We start from the raw sequence: 20,050 nt of genomic DNA, 5'->3' as shown, positions 1-20,050 counted from the left end.
ACAGTTGTCCTCACGTCACCCTGTGGGAATCTAGAGTTAGCTGGGGGTGAAAATGAGCTGTGAAAGGTGTTTGTTCGGAGTCAGCAGGGTCTCCTTCCTGGCTCAGTCTGTCTGCAGGTCTGGAAGGTGCACGTTCTGCCTGGTACGTCACTGCTGGAGCACGGGTCCTTGCTGTGCAGGGCTCTGGCAGGGTTTTCCTTTAAACGTGATACCTCTGTGTTGGTCAAGTAGTGATTTAAAGCAGGAAAGCCTGCCTGCGAAGGCAGTTCAAGGTGGAGTGCCCCGTCATGTTTTCAGCCTCTTGAGCAAGGCTGTGTAGCTGAGGCGCAGAAGAACTTGGGATGCTCTGAACTGAACCCTCGAGGAAGCCCTTGACGCGTGGCAATTACACAGGGCTTTGAAGTACACAGACACAAAGGTGTTGCAGCCACCAAATAAGCAAGGGTTTTTTTTTTGTGACGATTAGTATGCAGCAATCGTTAGCAGTTAAACATGCAATTAAAACACGTGTAATATGTGCAACGACTTTGAGTCAAAAAAGTATCACTGAAAGCTGCTAAAAGTCTTGCTTCATAGCGCTGTGGGAGCCAGGTACACCTGTTGCTGTGCTCCCCGACTGTGCGATGAAGGTGCTGGGAGCCTGCCCCTGCCCCCGGGCTGCATTTTGTCCTCCCGTCATTACAAGTGAGGTGCTCTCAGCAGCCGGTCCTGGGGTGTCCCTGGGGCTGCTGGCAGCACCGTGCGGTGAGTGGGAGCGGGCAGGGAGGATTCATCCCGGGAAGGTGACTCACATCGCCGGAGCAGCGCGCGGTCGCTTGTTGTGGTTGCAAGTAATCGCGCCGTGCTCTCTGCGGATGCGTGACCCAGCGGTGGAAAATAGCGTGGAAGCCTTTTATCTGGTGAAGCAGTGCTGCTCTCCAGCTTGGTGAAGCCAGAGCTTTGGTTATCCGTAGCTACGCAGGCCTGGGTACAGCCAGAGTTTCCACTTTCCTATGGGAAACAAGATGGTTTGTGGTTGTCCTGCTGCCTCCTTTCTGAGGGCAAAGGCCAGCCAACTCTGATTTATTTTTTTCCTGGCTGAAATCCTGTGGCTATTCTGATTTAGAAATGTTTTTGTTTCTGACTACATGCTAAGTCATCTGCCCCTCTCCTCACAACTTCACAGCTGTGCTCCTGCCCTGGTGGGACGCACCGCTCCTGACACTGGGACCAGGAATGAAGCATTTCAGCTGAGGGACAGGGTGGCCAGCACCTGGCTACGAAACACCACCACCAGCCATGGGGTGAGATGGGGGTGCCCCCGTCCTGTTCAGCTGCCAAAATGGGCCGTGTCTGTACTGAGAGGAGACACCAGGCACACAGGGCAGGTTAGTGCAGCCACCGGTCTTCAGTGTGAGCACCAGTGCTGGGATTGCTGGACCAGGCCAGCACGGGGTACGTGGGCTCCCAGCTAGATCCCACGATGATTCAGCACAAAACCATTGCAAGTTTCTGCTTCAGCTTCCCTATTTAAGTGTGGTGGTTCATCATGGCTGTTTGCAGGGGGTTCCTGCCGGGTGACTTGCACCAAACACCCCCTTTGTAACTCACTGCCCGCACGTGTCCTGCGGGAGGTGCCCTGGGCTGCCCCAGCCCCGCGCCTGGCACAGCAGGTGTGGACAAACAAATATGATGCAAACAGCGCTGAGAAACTCATGAAATGACTCATATGTCTGCTTAGGTCACCTTAGTCGGAGCTCTTCTTTGCTTAGCCTAACTTGGCTGGGAAGTTCTTTAAATGACTCTCCTAAAACATCTGTGCCTTGGCTTCACCAGCCTAGTTAGAAACCAGGATTTTGTTTACTGACACCATCCTGAGCTGGCAGCACAGCTGGATTATGTCTGCTATAACTTGCCTGTACTTGGTTCGATGAATGTCTTCTGACAGCTCATGTTATCAAAAGCTTTGGGTTATTGGAGTAAACTCTGGCCTGTAAAGCTGTGCGCGCCAGTTCTTGCAGCTTTTCCAGCCAGGCAGGCCAAAGGAACATGCTTTATCAAAGCACAGATATGGTGAGAATTTGATGCGGTTTGCTTGCAATTATTCAGGAGCTGATGTTATTTCTAATTTAATTATCTCATATTTTTGGGCCTGGTGCAAGAGGGCTGTGCAGCCTCTGTTTAGGGTGCAGCACTGGATTTTGCCCTTGTATCCCTGCAGCCACTATGCTGCGTCCCGTTTACATCCCTGATGTAACCCGTTGCATCCACTTCTGTATATGCTTGTTGTAACCCCGTTGCAGCCACACCAAATCCCCTCCTATATCCCTATTGCAACCCCTCTATCTCTGCTGCATCCTCAGTGCACCCCCCTTGCACCCCAGCTGTATTTACTTTGTATACCTCTGTATGTCCCCAGCATGCCTTCCTTGCAGCCTCATTTCAGCCCCCTCCCACCCCATTGCATCCCCCTTGCAGCCCCTTCGGATCCTGTAGTAACCCCGCTGCCCTCCCATTGCGGTACCCCTTGTACCCCCATGGAAGCCCCGTGATGTTGCACCCCCGTTGCATCCTCGCTGCATCCCTATTGCATGGCCCCCTTGCACCACGGTTAAAGTCCCACTGCAGCTCCATTATATCCTCCCCTTTCACTCGTATCCCTCACAGACCCCCGCTGCAACCCTATTGCACCCCCACGGACAACTCCATTGAAGCCCCATTACAACCCCCCCATTGCAGCCCCCCCTTGCACCCCTATTACATCCCCCCCCCGCACCCCACTTCACCCCATTCCCCCCCACCCCCTCGCACCCCACCTGAGCCCCCTTCCTCTCCCACTGCAGCTCCCTTTGCACCTCCCCGTTGCATCCCCCCCCGCACCCCCCCCGCCTCTCCAGCGCCGCCGGTGCGCTCCGCTGCGCCCCCGCGGAGCCTCGGCGGTACCGGCGCGGAAGGGAGGGCGCAGCGGAGCCGCCTCGTTTCGCCCAGCGCTGCCATCGCAGCACGGCTCGGCTCGGCACGGTAAGCGGGGGGGGGGGGGGGCGAGGAGCTGATGGAGGCAATGCCGGGGCCGGGGGGCACCGTTCCGCCGTCCGCCCCCGCTCCCCGGTGCCTCCCGGTGCCTCCAGGCCCTGGTATTGACGGAGGCGGGGAGGGAGGAGGAGACTGGGGGAGAAGCCGAAAGGCCTTGGTTGGAAGGCAAGAGGGAATTTTTAACGATTTGTTTAAAAATCGTAAAGAATTTGCTTTCAAATTAAAAAAAAATAATAATAATCGGAAAGCGGGGCACGAAGGGGAGGAGAGCAGCGATGCTGCTCGGGCACCGCTGCCTAGAGGATGCCGTCATGGTGCTGGGGCAGCTTTCGGGTGTGTGCGTGGGGGGAGATGTATGGGGGGGGCGGCTGTGTGCCGGCAGGGGGGTCCGGGAGGTGGCCCCCAGCACCCCAACCCCACCCCCGGGGGGGGCTGAGTCCGGGCGCACTCGTGACATCAGCTTCGCCGAGCATCCGCATGTGCAGCGGGATGGGGACGGCGGTGGGGTCCCGGCATGGGGACAGACGCGTTGTGGGTTCCCGAGCCATCGGCTGGCTGGTGGCACGGCTCCGGCTGTCCCCAGGCTGCCGGCGGTGACGCTGACGGCTCGTCCCCGGGTGCAGCACCAGGGCCGGGGGCTCTCCCGCGCACGTTGGCGAGCCGCGCCGTGCAGATGCAAGTGGGTCAGAGATGGGCGCTTTATGAAGCGGCGCTGCAGAAATAATGATCTCATTCCTGCCGTCTATAAATAAGTGAAGGTGAAAGGGCACATTTCCTACTTCCAGCCCTCCAGAGGCTGGATTAAGACAGAGAGCTGGCTGATGGACAGAGATCATACAAATACCAACAGATCTGAAATTATAACTGCACCCTGAGTGGTATCCGAAAGGTCACGCTGCAAAACGTACCTCTGAGGAGCTGTAATGTTAGGGGTGTCCTGGATTATGGTCAGTGGTGTTTTGCTGGGTGTTGAGGCTGACGAGGGGGAGGTGGTTTCCAAGGGAAATGTTCATTTGCATGCTGCTGGGTTTTCCTACCCGGGTAGTGGTGTGTCAGGGCTCCTGGGGCCCTCTTTCAGCTGCTGAGGCCCACCAAAGCCCCCTGTTTCTGCAGTGGGAACTTAAAATTGCCTGATGTTTGCTCTTCAAGCAAAAATTCAAGTATGCCTAAATGTGCTGCTGGTCTTCTGGATATTTGGAGATTTAAAATTGGTTGGTCTGCAGGTCAGAAACCAGCAGCCGTGGGCACGGGGAGCAGCGTGCAGGGGAGCAGCCCTGCGTGTGCGGCATGGACCTGTAACCTTTACACTTGAACGTTGACACGTCTGATTAGTGGGTGTGCACAGGGGATTTCTCCGCGTGAAAATCCTCCCCGGCCTTGCACACAGTGCAGTGCATCCCTCCCCAGCCAGAGCCTGCTGAACCAGGCTGCACTGTGAGGTCACAGCCACCCCGGCACCCCTGTGCAGCCCCCGCCAGCCCTCGTCCCATCAGAGGGGTTCGCCCTGCGCCTGTTGCAGCCGAGACCTGCTCCGTGAGCAGCAGCGATCCTATTGCAAAGCCTCCTGGTCTCCCTGGGTAACGAGCTGAGCTGCTTCACATTTGTGGGTTTGGGTGTTGTTTTTTTTTCTTTTGAGCTAAATGCAGGTTTCTAATCCCACACAGCGGCGTGTGCTGCTGCTGCGTCTTACACGGGGCTTGAAAAAAATCAATATGTACATCTGAGCTGCACCGTCAGATCTTCTCTGGCCTCCTGGGATGATCCAACAAGCTTGAAAGAGAAAAAAATACTGATGGGGATTCCAACCTTGCCCACTGTAACTTGTCCTTTTGGCCAGTGGCCCTGGGGACTGTCATCAGCATCCACCGGTGGTGCACCCCGATAGCTGCGGGGGCTTGGCAGGGCTGGGGGCACCCCTCCAGCCTGCCCGGACCCCTGGCTCTGGGGCACCCCCAGCCCCTTCCCAGCAGCTGTGGGATGCGGGGGCCAAACGGGTGGCCCTGGTTCAGCATCCCGTGCCCTGCCACGAACTCAGCCTTATCACTGCCATCCTCTTGTGCCCCACGCTTGCACTGCCCGGCTTTTCCTTTTGGCTCCGCCAGCGGCTCGCACTTTGGTCCTGCTCGGAACGGGCGCCCTGATAGCACTGTATTGCACAAAACACCATATTTACACAAATAGGGGAAAGGTTGGTCAGAAGGCAGCGATGATGTATCTGGAAGGGGAGCTGCTTCCTTAAATACCCTGAAGTGGCCGCCTTCCGTGCCTGCAGGGTCAGAAAGAAGGCAAGCAGGAGAGCTCCTAACCTTGTTTTCCTCTTCTGACAGTGCTTGCGGGCGCCGCCGACACCCACAGCAAGCGGGACCTGTGCCGAGAGGAGGAGCAGGAGGGGATCTCTGCAGAGTAAGCTGGGCTTTCCAACGCCTCTTCCCCTGGTGTTTTGCTTTCCAAGAGCTTTGGAGGTGGAAGAGCCGAGGTGGTGACCCGGGGGCAGTGGCCCCTGGCCTGCGCTTCGCCCCTGCACCGGCCCCGCTGCGGGCTTCTTGTCCTTGTGGGTCGGTCGGTGTCGTCTGTTTTCTGTGCCTCATTTCTTCCCTATTTTAGTGGCGTAGCCAAAGGCAACAAGTGCTCACGGGTGGGTCTGGGTGCTGCAGCCCTGCTCCCGGGCACAAGGTGGACCCGCTGCACAAAATGTGGGCTTACGGGCAGGCTGCGCAGGGAACAAAGGTCTTTCTAGAAAATGTTAATTAAACAAATAACGTGTGTTGTTGAGGCTTGAAGAAGTAACCGATGTTTGGTTTTGTTAAGGAGGTGTCTAATGCAAATATTTACTGTATTCGTCAAATTTCAGTTACTCCCTCTTCTCTCTGGGGAAGAGGGGGAACCTGGATTTTGCTGCAGAGCTTCTCTAAACTTTATATCTCGGCCATATGTAATTTGTGTTTTTAATGTGACTCAGTATTACGGTGTCGGTGTGGGAGAGGATATCACCGTGGTGACTTGGTTCCTGTTTTGCAGCATAACATGACAGTTAAAGGAAGCAGAAATACCCTGCCTGCACTGACGTGGGGAAAGGCGGGGGGCAGGAGGAGCGATGGTGGGGGACATGAGGCACTGGAAGCGTTTTGTTTTATAACTGTGACCCAAGAGCTAGCGCTGAGGAAATGGACGAGGCATACCTTGGTTAGCAGCAGGAATTAAAGGCTGTGTGTGTGTAACAGGGTTTAATCCCTTAATGAGAAAAATATATCCATGCTGCCCGTGAGCAGGAGAGCGGAGCAAGAAGCTGCATGAACGCTTGTCTTTGTGCGCGATACCTGCCGGAGACTTTGTCCTGAGGACACTCGGGAGCTGGGATGGGACCTGGGAATGGCAGCAAGGGCAAAATGCTTCTAGGGCAGGGGGAAGGACAGGGATATTTCAATGCTGTATCAGGGACGGGGATGAATTTGTCTCAGATGAGGGCGGGTGGCCAAAGAGCACCCTGCCAGGTTTCTTCCATCACTTCCCGAGAGCACTAATAGGCTCTGCTCCCTTGATTAGTTGGTGGCTGTGCGGAGCGGTAATGAGTCTGGAGCCGGGCTCAAACCGCGAATTCTAGGTCAGTGGTTGTGTGCTGGGGATTTGGGAGCAGGCAGGGGAGGTGGGAGGGAGCTGGGCACCCTAAAGCAACGTGGAGCTGGCGTGGGGGCAGCCCTGCGGGGCCCCCAGCATCTCATGGGTGTGGGGCTGCGTTTGGTGGGTTTGCCAGGCGCTGCAAAAACTGAACCCCATCAACACTGCCTCAGTCCGTGCCCATCTGGAGGCTTATTGCCCTCTCGGGATGGGCTCTCTGAGAGGATAACATTGCAGTAGACATCATTCGGGAGCCAGAAGAAATACTGAGCTTTAAAACTGAAAGACACCTTGCTGCACTGCTTTGTGCTCTCCTTTGCCTCTTGCACCGCCGCTTTCCTTTTCTCCTGGCTGCGGAGATGTCATTTAGCACCGACTGACCCTCACTCGATGCACACAGGTAGGGCCGGGCCGTGAGGAGCAGCATGGACCTGGATGTGCTGAACATGTTCGTCATAGCCGGCGGCACCCTGGCCATCCCCATCCTGGCCTTCGTGGCCTCCTTCCTCCTGTGGCCCTCGGCGCTCATCCGGATCTACTACTGGTGAGTGAGTTACTCCGGCTGCTTGCGTTTCAGCGTGGGGGGCTTGGGCATTTTAGGAAGGACGAGGCTGTGGCCGGGCCAAGAATTGCTGTTCCTGTCCTCAGCCCCAGCAGGCTGGGGGCCCCCCAGCCTCCCCGAGGTCACCCGCTCCCTCCTGGTCTGGGATCTGCTCCGAGGGCAAGGTCTCGCCTTGCACCAGCAGTTACGGAGGGGGCTCTCCCCATTCTCCCCCTCTCTTCTGGGCTGAGGCACCAGAGAGGTCTCAGCGATGGTTTTCCTTACCTTGTCCTTTCTGATAACAGCAGGCAGGCGCCACGTCCTTCAGTCGTGGTTCGTCCCTGGAAATGAGCGATAAGCATGCTGTTGGCTTTCATTTCTGGGTTTGTCGCAGAGGAAAGCCGAACTAGCGCTCCTGCGGGAAGCCGGGCAGTGTCCCGGTGTCTCACCCGGCCTCCCGCGTGGGCTGCCGGCACGTGCCAGCAGCAGATGGTGGCTCCCGCCGTCCTGCTCGCGGGTGTTCCCGACCAAAGTCACCTCCCGACGGAGCAGGCCGCTGTCCCGCAAAGGCCGTCTTCCCGAGGGAGCGTTCACCAGCAGCACTTTGATCAAAGCAGCTGGGAGCTGGCAGGGGGTGAGGCGGCTCCAGCCCCCGCAGCCGAAGCGGCTCAGGGGGACGCAGCTCCTCGCACCCCGTGGTGAGGCAATGCGTCGCCTCAGGAACCAGGGCGGGTGCCAAGGGCCGTCGGTGGGACCTGGGGCCGAGCCTCACATGGCAAAGGGAGGTACCTGTGCTTCTCCCGTGTCTGACATCTCAGTATCTGTGAGTTAAGTGAGCCGGCTTGTCAGGGACCGGGAATAGGTGCAGACCTTGCCAGCTCGGTCAGTGAAAGGATTTTTCCATCCCACGTCCTGAGTGGATGACGGAGGGTAGGGGGGACAACGATGGGCTGCAGGTCAGAGGAGCACGGCCAGAAAAAGGTGTTTGTGCCGGGTGGGGTTTGGTAGGAGCGAAGCCTTTGGAGGGACGTGGGCAGAGATGGCAGGGGAGTGAGGGGTGGGGGGCTGGCGCCGGGGAGCTTCGTGTTGAGAAGGGGCGAGAGAAGAGCCCACAGCATTGTCCTTCAGGGGCTGAGTGAGAGGAGAAAGCAGCAGCACATCCTCAGGACACCTCTCCTTTCTCCCATCACTCACTTCCCTCCGTATTGTCACCACTGCCATTGCTGCACGCATCCTCAGCTGCCGTGGCACGGGGCCACGCAGGGACCTCGGTGGCTGATCGTGCCCCCCCGCCGCTAATGGGGGCTGGGAGGCACCCGGGGCCACCGGCCTCTGCTACCCGCGGGGTTAATCGGTTTAGCTGCTGCCACTAAGCCTGTTAACACCTTGCAGGGGATCAGTTCAGCTTTGCGCAGATTATTTTGTCTTCTGCTCAATTGATCCATCGGGATCAGTTGCTAAAAATGTTATCATCTTGCCCATCGGTAGTTTACACCGGTGCCTTTGAGGCGAGCACTCTTAAGACACTTATTCAGGGAGAAATTCACTTCTCCTTGTAGGACCGGCACACGGCCACGATGCTGCCTAAGTCCCCCTAACTCCCTCAAAAAAAGGGATTATGATAAAAGAGGATTGCGCTATGCATAAGCTTTGAGTGGGCAGAGAGCTAGGACAGTCCGGCACAGTGTTGGTGACCTTGCTCTTGTGTCTCGTGTAAATTTTGATGTTTTGTACAAAGGTATCTGGAAGCATCTTGGCAGCTGGGAGTCGCCCAGCAGTTGCCCTGACAAGGGTCACTTTTGGCCATAAGGGGAAATGCAGAGAAACCGTGCCTGCTCCTCAGTCCTGGGCCGCACGTACACATCATGTGTCCAAAGTGTCACCGATAATCTCTGCCCAGGTCCCCTCTGGCTGGTAATTTCACTGCATCGTCCTTCAGCAGGCTGCAAGCCTGCTCTGCTGGGAGCTGTCTGCACCTGCTTGCAGAGAAATGGCCTGGCTTTCCTTGGGGTCAGGCGGGTATCATCTGAGTGGGGACGGCCACCTCCAATCTTTGTGTGGCTGTATGCACGTTTTTAAAGATCATTGGGGTGGCATAGGGGGAAGAGGTCCTCTTGTGCCCTGGTCTTGCCTTGCTCCTGGAGTTATTTTCTCCTTGTTTCCAGGTACTGGCGTCGAGCGCTGGGTATGCAGGTCCGATACGCCAACTACGACGACTACCAGTTTTGTTACTCCTATAGAGGGAGACCTGGGTACCGGCCGTCTATCCTGATGCTCCACGGCTTCTCAGCCCACAAGGACATGTGGCTGTCCATAGTCAAGGTGGGGCACCGCTCCTCCTGTCACTGCTTAGGGAATCAACAGTCCTGGGCTTGTGGGCAGTGCGGGGACTGCAGAGCTGCATGCATTGGTCTGCGATGGTGTCTGTAAGGTGCTAGGAGCACCCCCAGCTCTGTGCTCAGTGTCCGTTGAATCCTTTGCATCCCTCTGACATGCAGGGTAAGAGTGGTAGCAAGTCTCGCCTGTGGTTTCTCAGCATTTCACCCCTGGTATGTGAGCTGATTTATTCTAGAGCAAGAGTAACCGAGGGCTGCTGGGAGGAAAAAAAACCAAAACATTCCCACCGCAGTTACCAGCCCCCATCCTTCCCTCCATGAATTTCCCAGCATTTCCCCACTGGTGTAACCGCCCCTGTTTTGTTCCGGCAGTTCCTCCCCAAGAACCTGCACTTGGTGTGCGTTGACATGCCTGGGCACGAGGGCACGACCCGCTCAGCCTTGGACGATTATTCCATTATGGGACAAGCGAAGAGGATCCACCAGGTAAAGCCCCGTTGCCACTTGGTCCCGCTCCTTGTGCCTGCCCTGCGGCGTGTCGGCGCTGGTGAGGCCACTGGTGCTCTCAGTGCTTTGCTCCTGCTGTGCCTGGCCTTGAAACCACACAAGGATGTGAGGGATGCTGGTTCCTGCGTGGCCCCGCTCCCTCCCGTGGCCCTTCCCGGGCTGCCGGGACCACTGGCCTCAAGGTTTTGAGTTGAATTTCTCTAATGACCCCACACTCTTGCTTCCCCTGCCCTAAATATGCTCCTCCTGCCCCCGTGCAGTTCGTGGAGTGCATCAAGCTGAACAAGAGGCCCTTCCACCTGGTCGGCACCTCCATGGGTGGGAACGTTGCTGGAGTCTATGCCGCGCAGTACCCAGAGGACATCTGCAGCCTGACTCTTATCTGCCCCGCGGGTGCGTAACGTGAGGAGGGGGAAACGTGGAGGAGAGCGAGCGGGAGCTGGTGCGAAAGCCCAGAGCAGTGCTGAGGGCAAAGTAGACCTTGCCTGTTAGTGCAGTAATTTTGGATATAATTAATATGCATAGTCTGAAATTCTCTGGCAGGGCACACTGCCAGGGCACAGAGCACACAGGAGGAAATCCCAGCCCTGCCCAGATTGCTGTTCCCCAGGGCTTTGGAGTTTGCCCTTCTGTGCCACAGCAAGAGCTGAGCCAGGGGCAAATGGGTGCAGGGCAGAGGGCTTCCACCGGGGGCTGTGCTGCAGCTGTGCTGCTCCAGCAGCTCCTTCCTGCACCAGATCAGCTCCAAGATGAGAAATCAGTAACGAAGCAAATCAAAACATCACCTAGCCGCCACGAGCCCTGCTCCTCCCTCTCTGGAGGGGTTTTGGCCGATACCTCCTGTGTTACTGGATGCGTGACCCCTGTGCGGGATCTGCACTGCTGCCAGATTTCCAGCCCCTTGGGAACAGCCCTTGCAGAGGCACCCACGGGTGGGGCACTCCTGCAATTTCATGTCCTCTCCTTGGCCCTGGCAGGCTGGGTACTGGTATTTGCACCCACTGTATGCATGAGGCTACGTGCCGCAGTTTTCCCCAGTTATTCGTGCCTGCCTGCAGGGAACACACCTCGTGTAGCACCAGCCCGCTGGGCACGTGGTGGTCTCGTGTGGGTTCCAGCGTGTGCACCCCTTCTCCTTCGGCCCAGGTCTGCCGAGTGCCACCGACAGCAAGTTCGTCAAGCAGCTCCGGGAGCTGCAGGAGTCCGAGCGCATCGACAGGATCCCTTTAATTCCCTCGACGCCCGAGGAGATGGCCGACATGCTGAAGCTCTGCTCCTACGTTCGCTTCAAGGTGCCGCAGCAGGTGAGAAGCAAGAAGGGGAGATTTTGGGGTGGAAGTGGGGTTGCTTCTGCCCAGCTCTGTCCTCCAGCAGCTTGCTTCTCCCCCTGTCCTTCAGCAGCACCAGCTGAAATATCCCCACGTGAGCTTGGGCAGTGGGCTGGGATGTACAAGTGTTTTTCAATAAATACGGCTGGCAGGAAGCGCTAAACAAATAAAGAAGAAGGCTATTGTCTGGCCTGGAGGGGGATTGTTTGTTGCTTTTCTAGCAGAAGCAATGGGAATGTTAATCATCACATTGTGAGGTGAGAGGAACTTGGCAAGGGGCTCGCTATTTAGCTGGTTTTCCTTAGGAAATCTGGGATGAGTAGATTGGAGAATAAGAAAAAAAAACAGTAAGATAATGCCAAAACCAATTTTTTGGCAAAAGAATAAAAAAAGGAAGAAAAGCAGAGTCATGGCTGAGACAGACAGCCTGCCAGCCATCGGAGGAAAAATGCCACTTTGCATCATAAAAGACCGAAATAGTTGTTGCTGAAAGGCGTGTTCCCTTAGCGCCCTGTGACAGCCGGGCGTGCTGGGGCCGAGCGATGCTCCTGGCCGCCTGCCCTGTGCTCGGCCCCACTGGCAGGTCTCTGTGCTCTCCCCGCAGATCCTCCAGGGCCTGGTTGACGTCCGCATCCCACACAACGATTTCTATCGGAAACGTAAGTGCAAGGTGGCACCCACGCCCCCCGGGCTGTCACCATGTCCCTGGCGCCCTGGCCCCACGTTCCTGTGCTGAGGGCCCAAGGGAGCAAGGGGGCGAGTGGATTTGGGGATGCATGGGTGGTGGGGCTGCCGCTTTGCCCTCGTCCTCCCAGCTGGTCCAACTCCTACCGGTGTCTGTGGGGAGGTGGGGTCGGAGGGGGATGTCTCTGTCACACCTTCGCAAGGACAGCCCATCGGGGCTCGGCCCATCGCCCCTGCCCACGGGCTGGTTCCCACCGGTGTCACAGGGGCTGCCTGCGAAGTGTGCCTCCCACATGGGACTGACTCTCCCCCCTGCCCACCCCAGTGTTTTTAGAAATCGTGGATGAGAAGTCCAGGCACTCCCTCCAGGAGAACATGGGCAAGATCAAAGCGCCGACGCAGGTCATCTGGGGAAAGCAGGACCAGGTACGTAGACACCTCTTGGCTTTGGGCTCTTGGTGACCACATCTGCATCCCTGCCCACATCAACGCTGCCGAGGCTGGTGTGGGCTAGGAAGAGGAATAACATGCCAGCAGAGTTGTCTTGGCAACTGGGGGAGATGTGCTGCTCTGTGCTGTTCCGTGGGTAGGCGGCAAGGGAGAAGTGTGGGGCTCCATCTCCCTGGGTGTCCGTGCGGTTACGGGGGGAAGAGCAAAGACATCTGGAGGGTGGGAAAGGGGGCAAGGCACTGGCATGCAAAGGCATGAGCTGGCACGCAGCACAGAGCCCCAGGGAGGGGGGTACAGCACGGCCCCAGCCCCCAGAGGCATCACAAGGACCACGTTCCTGCTCAGCATCTCGCCTGAGCTTGCAAAGGCGTCTCCAGCAGGGTTTCTACTGTGGCCAGTAAAGCCCAGCTCCGTGGCAGTGATTGTTTTTTTCCCTGATGCCCAGGTCCTGGATGTTTCTGGTGCCAACCTCCTAGCGAGCGCCATCCCGGACTGCCACGTGTCCATCCTGGAGAACTGCGGCCACTCGGTGGTGGTGGAGCGGCCGCGGAAGACGGCGAACCTCATGCTGGAGTTCCTGGCGCTGCTGCACAGCACGGGCAACAGCAAGAAGCAGGCGTGACGGGGCTGACGCCGTGCCTGGGAGTCGTAACCTACCGAAGCGTCGATGAGTTCTCAGGGATCTTGTACAAACCGTGGTGAACGTGCCAAAGTCCCTGAGGCGGGCAGAGCCACTGATACACGAACCTATAGCACTGCTGACACACTGATCTAGGACCTCTGAGCAACCTTCGTAGATGCAGGAACAGGATCCGTACCTTTTCTACTCCTAGGTAAAAGTGAGCTGAAATGACAAAACGCTAGCCATGCAGTGTGCTGAAGCTCCCTATGCAGCCCGTGTTATCCCAGTTACCTGCAGATAGCTGTTAATGACCTTTACCTGAAGTATACAAGCGCAGGAAGGGGGAAGCGCCCCGGGCCGAGACTCGCTGTGCCCCCTGCACCCAGACCCCTCGTTGCATGCCGCCGTGCTGCGAGAACCCGTGCTCCAGCGCAGCGCCCTCCGTGTAGCTCCTTACCTTGTCGGTCACGCAGAACACACGAGAAAAACGCGTGGAAGGCAGACGGCTGTGTGTGCAAACCTGTTTACACTTCTGGCGAGCGGATTTTCTCCAATCCCCGAGCAGCTCCTGTGCATGTGTGATGCCTTAACAGCCCCCGGGCAGCCTGCGCGTGCAGCCAGCGCAGGGGCGAGCGCGTGTCTCGGCTCTTTTCTATCCCGTCGTGCTGCTGAACGCTCCGATGTAAATAACGAACTCCTTAATGAATTCTGTGAATTCTGTGAGTGGTGACGGTGCTGGAAATGCGTGGAAGAGGGGGAAGCGTGGTCGCACTAACGGGTGGCTCCAGTGCGCCCGCGAGGCTCCCGGCGCTTGTATTTCTGAGCCATCTTCTTGCCGTCGGTCCGAGGTACTACGACCTGTACATATATTTGAAACTCCCCGGTGGTTTCTCTGCTCTTTTTGAGAGAAGAAACGTTTGTTCTTTTAGAAAATTAGAAATTTGATGTTAATTGCTTGGTTATTGTTTCTACTACAGGAGTTGATTTAAAATAAATAAATAAATCATTGATAGTTTTATGTGGTAAAAGGCAGAAAAAAATGTTGGATCTCTATGGTTTCTCATATGCCACAGATTGCTGTATTCAGGGGATTTATATGGCTATTAAAATCTAGTAATTTAAAGAGTGCGCCATGTGGTGATTTCTTTTTCCTCTGGGCTTGTGTGGGATGGCAGCACCGGGGCCTTGCTTGTTTCCTTCGTTTCTCTCCACATTTCTGCAAGTTCCAGGTTTTGCCACGAGGATGCTTGGTAATATCAGGAGAGATGGTGGCAAGCGGGGAAGGCTCTATGCTCACCTCTTCAAAGAGGACAGGAATTTCCCCCCCCTTCTTTTTTTTTTTTTTTTTTTAAGTGGAGATAGCCCTAAACACTCAAGAAACACAAAACAACCTCAAAGCTCAGGAGATTTAGGTTTTAAGTGCAGAGATTAACTTTAAAACATGCCAAAAGTGTGCTCAGAGCAGCTCCTGGCTGTAGCTGGATGTCTCTGCAGGAGCAGCCGCAGGGAAAGGGGTTGGGGGCAGCGGGTCCCTGGGTGATAGAAACCCCTGGCCTCTAGGGGAGGGGGCTGGCAGCAGCTGAGCCCACTGATGAGCAGCAGGAAACACGGCAGAAACACCTGCTGATGGGGCACGGTGGGGCTTGCCCCTCATTTCCTGCTGGGAGCCAGCAAAGCCCAGCACTGCCCAACATTTAGGGCTGCTCCAGCAGTTTCAGCTGCTCCTTGGCACTGGACTCCTCACCCCAAGGTAGGGCAGTGTCCCCAGAATGGGGCTTGGGAAGGGGTAGGGGGGCTCCTGCTGCTTGATGGGGGTCTGGCTGCCCTGCTGGGGCACTGGGAGCCCAGCGGGTCCCAGTTAGGGTAAGCCTGGGCAGTGGGAGGGGAGGATGAAGCCAGTAGCAGCTGCTCCTGGGTGCTCAGTGCTGGGAAAAAGGGGCGTCCTGCTGCTGCTGCTGCTGGCCTGGGCTGCTTGCAGGCCTTGGTAAGCGGTGGATAAACACGTGGGGCTGGGTGCTCAGCTCGAAGCCTTTGTAGCACTCTGTAGGCTGCATCTGAGAACACGGCTGGGGCTCTGCCAGCTGCTGGCACCGTCCCGTGGCGGGTGCTGCGGTTGGGGTGCTGGTGGCACCCGGGAGCAGGAGCGAATGGTGCAGGTTGCCAGTGGGGAGCAGCCCCGCTCCCCCCGAGTCCTTCACCCAGCTCTGCAAACAGGCCGGTGAACCTTCCCCTGACTCAACGCGTTTCACAACCCCCTTGGCCGTGAAATGTGTTTATCCCAGGGAAGCCGGGATGGGAGCACCCCGGGACATGCCCGTCCTGCCCACATGGGACGGGGTGCCCGCGGAGAGCACTGCGCCCTGCCAGCCCTGCCGTGCTGCCCCACTGAAAGCAGCAGGGGGAATGCCAAGGAAATGCATAGGATCTGTGTTTGGGTTGGTTTGTTTTTTTTTTTCAGTATGGGATAGTGGTTTTTTTCTGTTTGGTCGGTGTTGGTGTTTTTCCCCCTTCTGGCAGGCCCTTTTTGGGGCTGCCCAATATGTCCCAGGGGGCAGCAACTGCTGTCTTTTTATTATTATGTTAGGGCCCAGCAAATAGCTGTGAGAATGCTGCTCCGAAGGCAGTGGCGTTGCATTGAGCCGCTTCCTAGAAACCCTTGGTTTGCTCTGGAAAATGGGACCCACGCGCAGCCTTGACGTACTGCTGTATTGATTTTTTTATTATTTTTTTTTAATGTGTATTCAGGGAAAAGCTGTGTGGGAGCACTGGGTGAGCCATTGGGTTTCTGCTCACAGAGCAGGGATTCATGTTTTTTCCCAACTGTGCTGGCCAGCGGCGCGCTGCTCCCACCAGGGCAGCGTTTGCTTCTGATCAGTCATCTTCCTCTCATGCAGAATTCAAGCTAAAGATCGATAGGGCCAGGGGTGCCTTTTTTTGCCAGGTGCTCTTATTCCAAGTCAGCCTAGAGAAGTGACAAATGTGCTTTGTCCCAGCAGAGAGGACAGGGTGCGTTCTTTATCACACGGGGGCTGTAAGACCAAAGAAGAGCACTGAGGTCTGTCACCTTGGCGTGGGCTACCTGGGCGCAGGGTGACCTGCATTCCTGGGGCACGTAGCATGAAGTCCTCGCGAGGCAGGACTCCAGGAGTGTCTTCATAGCTCCCTGCGGCTCCCGCTTGCGTGTCTGCGGGACAAAATCTCCCTGACCCTGCAGGCTCTGCCAGCTGCCCCTCGTGTACCTGGTGGGGCGATGCACGGAGCTGGAACAACCCTGTCCCCAGCTTTGCTGCCTGCAGACAGTGGGGGGCTCACTTCACGAGCATGTTAAGAACACACGCACCAGCCAGCATGGTTTAAAGTGAAACTCCCGACCAACACCCCCAAGCCCCCCCAAATGACATTGCTCAGCCGTGATTCACCCCCACCCTTTTCTGCAGTCTTACTTTCGAGCCTGTCATCTGCCTTTGCGCAACTGGTTATTCATACCTAAGCACAGAATTTCACCTTTGTTTTTCCAGAATTATCCCCCCCCCCCCTTTCTTTTCCTCCTTTTTATGTTCTATTTGCCAGGATCCCGAGTCCCAGCACCTTTTGGGTGGCTGCTGAGCTCCCTCCCACAGCTCGCACAGGGAACTAAGTCCTGCTGGAGCTGCGAGACGTCGTGCATCGCTGCGGGCTGGTGTAAGCTGGGGATCCCAATTTTTCCATTGGGAATGACATTGTCCTGCATGACAAAAACACCACCAAAGAGACATTGCTCCTGTAGCTCTTTCTTTGCCCTGTTGCAAGCAACGTGGACAAACGCGCCTGTGGGGTCCCTGCTTTGGCCAGCTCCGTGCACCAGCACTTGTGGCGTGGTGGCACCAGGTGGCAGCAAGTGACCGGCGTGGGGAGAGGCTGCAGCACCCAGGGAGCAGGGGTGGCCTGGGTGCTCCTGCACCCGCTGCACCCTCAGCAGCAGGGCCCCGGGCACCCCCCCAGAACACCCAGGCACCGTTTGCGGGTCCCGCTGGAGCCCATTTGGTGTTCGGTCCTTGCAGCACGCCCCGGCTGGGCTGGCTCCTGGGGGAGCGTTTGGAGAGTCGAGGAAGCAATACGATGTCAACAAGCGGATCTAAGATTGCCCAAATCTATTTTTGTAGGGGTCGGAAATAACTCCCTCTGGCCGGGGGAAGGCAGAGCACGTGTGTGCTTGGCCCTGCGCATCGCTGACGGGGAGGAGGAGCTGCCCCTGTCCCCGTGCCCACTCCCCACCCTCTCCGGGCTGGGTGTCGATGCCCTACAAGAGCACAGGGTCCGGCCGGGCTCTGCCGGGAGCTGGGTGTCCCGTGGCACCCACCTGCACGTCACCCACCCCAGGGCAAAGCCCAGCTCCCGCCTCGCCTTCGGAGCTGGCTGCACTCGGGGTCAAATTCTGTCCTTCCACGAGATGTCCAGACTTTGAAGTTTAAGAACAAGTCAGCTCTGACAGGGATTAACTCATTAACTTGTGCTGAGACTGAAAGCAAAGCCCTCGGTGCTCCTGGGGCACAAAGGCTGCTTCTCTGCTCTCTGGCTCGGAGCAGGGCACCGGGACGGGTGGGAGGCCGAGAGCCAGGGGTGCTGGCCCACAGCAAAATTTTGGCTTCAGCTGAGCGCGGGGCCTGGGCCGGCCCAGCTCTGGAGCACGCGTGCACGGAGCTGGCACGCGGCAAATGTGATCAACAGCCTCTTCCTGTTGTGCAACCACCGCCAGCAGCCCACGTAGAGAATTTTTGGGAGATTTGTCAGGCCTTTTGTGCTTCCAGATAGTGTTTATTTGCTTGTTTCAGGTCTTGCTTTCAGAAGGGAGGGATTCAAACAGCGCAGGCCGAGGCACGAAGCGCTGCCATGAGCCCCGCCACCCTTGTCCTGGCCGCGGCGTCCCTGTGCGTGGCTCTGCGCTCCTGCTGGCCCCGCGGCCGAGCTTTGGCACAAACGTTATTTACATTTTCACCACGCAGCCTTCACGTGGTCCTGCCCTTATATAATAGTTTAACCCGGGATATGGGGCTGCTCAACCATCCCTGCCTGCACTGGGGGACCCTGGGCTTTGGTACCAGCCCCCCCACACCCCCAGGCGCTGTGTGGCACTGCTGAGCTCGACCCCTGCCACGTGGGCCCGTGTGAGTTCTGCCTGTGGGGCTTTGGGCCGGGACGTGAGCCCCTCTGTGCTCCCACACCTGCCCCTTCCCTGCCTTCCCCAGCCTGGGTTTTGGCCTGGTCCCCTCCTGGATCGTCCTGGGGTGATCCGGCTGGCTGGCCCGGTGTAACGCTCACGTCTTCACTGGCATCAGGGTTTTGTATCTCCGTGACACAGGGCTCTGCTTGCTGACCTGTGCTTCTGGTGCTTTGAACAAGCCAGGGTAGAGAGGGGGAGGCTGGTCTGGTGGCTGCCTGCTGAATCTCCCTCTGCTTTGTCAGCCGTGCCCTGCTGGCACCCCCACGATGTGATCCCCTCATCCGTCAGGGTGCCAGCGGGGTTGGGTGAGCTCTCGGCTTAGGGCAGGCTCCTCTTTGGAGTTCACGCCTGCTTTTGGCTGGACCTGTATTAACCAGACCTTGCCCTCGTGCAGGGCATGCTGGAAATCGTGCGTTTGTCACTCGACTCCAGCGAGCGGCCGGGCACTGCTCCCGCTCAGTTTTCTTTTAATCAAGCCAAAGAGGTGCCTGCCAGCAGCGCGGCTGGGGCCACATCCAGCTCTCCGTTGTGCTGCCGGTGCCAGGGGCGCAGGGAGGACAGGACCTCCTGCCCGCCACCACCAGCACCTGGGGAAAACAGACGTACAAACCTCTGTGTGGCTGCTTTTTCCCCATTATACGGAGCACAGACAGTTTCCTTGATAAGCGTGGCTGTAAATCAAAAGCTGCACCGCCACCAGGAGCTTTCCTGGGAGGCGTCCCCGTGTCCCAGCCGGTGGGGACAGGACGTGACACCGCGCCATGGCCAGGGCTGTTCCCGTCGTTTGCGGGTGCCAGGAGCAGGGCAGCTCTGCTCCCCTTCCAGACACCAGGAGCGATGAGTTTTTTTACAGCTCCTGTTGGGCAGTGAGGATTTATCCAAGATTTTATCACCCGGGGGTGATTTTCTGTGGCCGTGCCTGTGGTCACAGCGAATCCCCCCCCCCCTGCTTGCTGCTGGCTCCGCGCTTCCAGGCTCCGCGCCGCTCCCGTCCTTCCTGAACACAATGCACTTGCATAACGTGCCCGAAGGTTAATTGTCGCTGCCGTGGCCTTCCCGATGGTTCCTGCGAGCGTGCTGGAGCAGAGGGATCAAAGAGCTGGCGCTGAACCCCATGCCAGCGCAGCCTTCGATGAGACCAGATTTTGGCCATTAGAGCCCGTCTGAACGCTCACAAAGCATCACAGCCGCTGCAGGCTGGACGGGCTGGTGCCACTTGTTAGTAAAATTGCACAGGGGTTCCCTTTAGGAAGCTCGATGCTCAGCCGCTCGCTTCTTTTCTTGGTCCTGGCTGTGTAGGCTGATGTTTTACATGACCCGTGGCCTGCCTGGGGCGGCTGTTACTGAAAATATTGTTAATTCCTAACGTCGTAGAGGTCCCCGCAGCGTGGGTTTGGGCTCCAGGGGAAGGGACTGGGCTCATCCTGCCCCATCCTCAGGCATGGTGCCAGCTCGGGCCATGCCCTGCCCCAGCGCCCGGCCGTTCCCCGGCAGGTGGGACAGAGCCTGCCTGAGCCAGCAGAGCATGTTGCCCTGCACCTAAAAATAACCTGGTTATCTCCCACTTCATCCAAATCAACATCAGCCCGAGCTATAAATAGCCTCGTCTGTGCCGACCGGGATTGCTGTCGGGAGGGGGCCCGTCCGTGGGGGCTGCAGGGGGAGGATGTGGGGGACCCTCCGTGGGACAGCACCCAGATGTCCCCCCAGAAGGACAGCCACCCCAAACCTGAGGCGAGGGCTGGCTGGGGTGGG

At 57.4% G+C, this 20,050-nt stretch overlaps 1 protein-coding gene and 1 long non-coding RNA gene across 4 annotated transcripts; one reads left to right on the top strand and one right to left on the bottom strand.

The window, feature by feature from the left end:
- Positions 1 to 246: 246 nt before the first annotated feature.
- Positions 247 to 4,589, bottom strand: LOC136791605 (uncharacterized). Its single transcript, XR_010833921.1, has 3 exons — positions 3,921 to 4,589; positions 1,896 to 2,031; positions 247 to 990 (listed from the first exon to the last, which is right to left on the bottom strand). It is a non-coding gene; the product is annotated as an uncharacterized lncRNA (long non-coding RNA).
- On the top strand, positions 2,860 to 14,223 carry ABHD6 (abhydrolase domain containing 6, acylglycerol lipase). Of its 3 annotated transcripts, XM_048069399.2 has the most exons (10): positions 2,860 to 3,000; positions 5,340 to 5,415; positions 7,028 to 7,171; positions 9,334 to 9,490; positions 9,877 to 9,990; positions 10,272 to 10,404; positions 11,158 to 11,315; positions 11,944 to 11,998; positions 12,349 to 12,449; positions 12,919 to 14,223. In XM_048069399.2, the coding sequence occupies exons 3-10, from the start codon at positions 7,053 to 7,055 to the stop codon at positions 13,093 to 13,095; spliced, it is 1,014 nt and encodes a 337-aa protein (XP_047925356.2). In that variant the 5' UTR covers positions 2,860 to 3,000; positions 5,340 to 5,415; positions 7,028 to 7,052; the 3' UTR covers positions 13,096 to 14,223. The 3 variants fall into 3 exon arrangements, with proteins under 3 accessions (XP_047925356.2, XP_013039746.3, XP_066859218.1); XM_013184292.3 differs by lacking the exon at positions 2,860 to 3,000 and having other exon boundaries at positions 5,233 to 5,415; XM_067003117.1 differs by lacking the exons at positions 2,860 to 3,000; positions 5,340 to 5,415 and adding an exon at positions 5,446 to 6,613.
- Positions 14,224 to 20,050: the final 5,827 nt, after the last annotated feature.

Source organism: Anser cygnoides, chromosome 10 (genome assembly GCF_040182565.1).
Source record: "Anser cygnoides isolate HZ-2024a breed goose chromosome 10, Taihu_goose_T2T_genome, whole genome shotgun sequence".
NCBI lineage: Eukaryota > Metazoa > Chordata > Aves > Anseriformes > Anatidae > Anser > Anser cygnoides.
The sequence above is the reverse complement of the archived record's forward strand: the minus strand, read 5'-3'. Positions and strand labels throughout refer to the sequence as shown.

Excerpts from the sequence above, each read along its gene's own strand:
- ABHD6 (XM_048069399.2), top strand. The coding sequence starts at position 7,053 with ATGGACCTGGATGTGCTGAACATGTTCGTCATAGCCGGCGGCACCCTG. Across the intron at positions 11,316-11,943 it reads GCTTCAAGGTGCCGCAGCAG|ATCCTCCAGGGCCTGGTTGA; the intron begins GTGAGAAGCAAG and ends CTCTCCCCGCAG. Across the intron at positions 12,450-12,918 it reads TCTGGGGAAAGCAGGACCAG|GTCCTGGATGTTTCTGGTGC; the intron begins GTACGTAGACAC and ends CCTGATGCCCAG.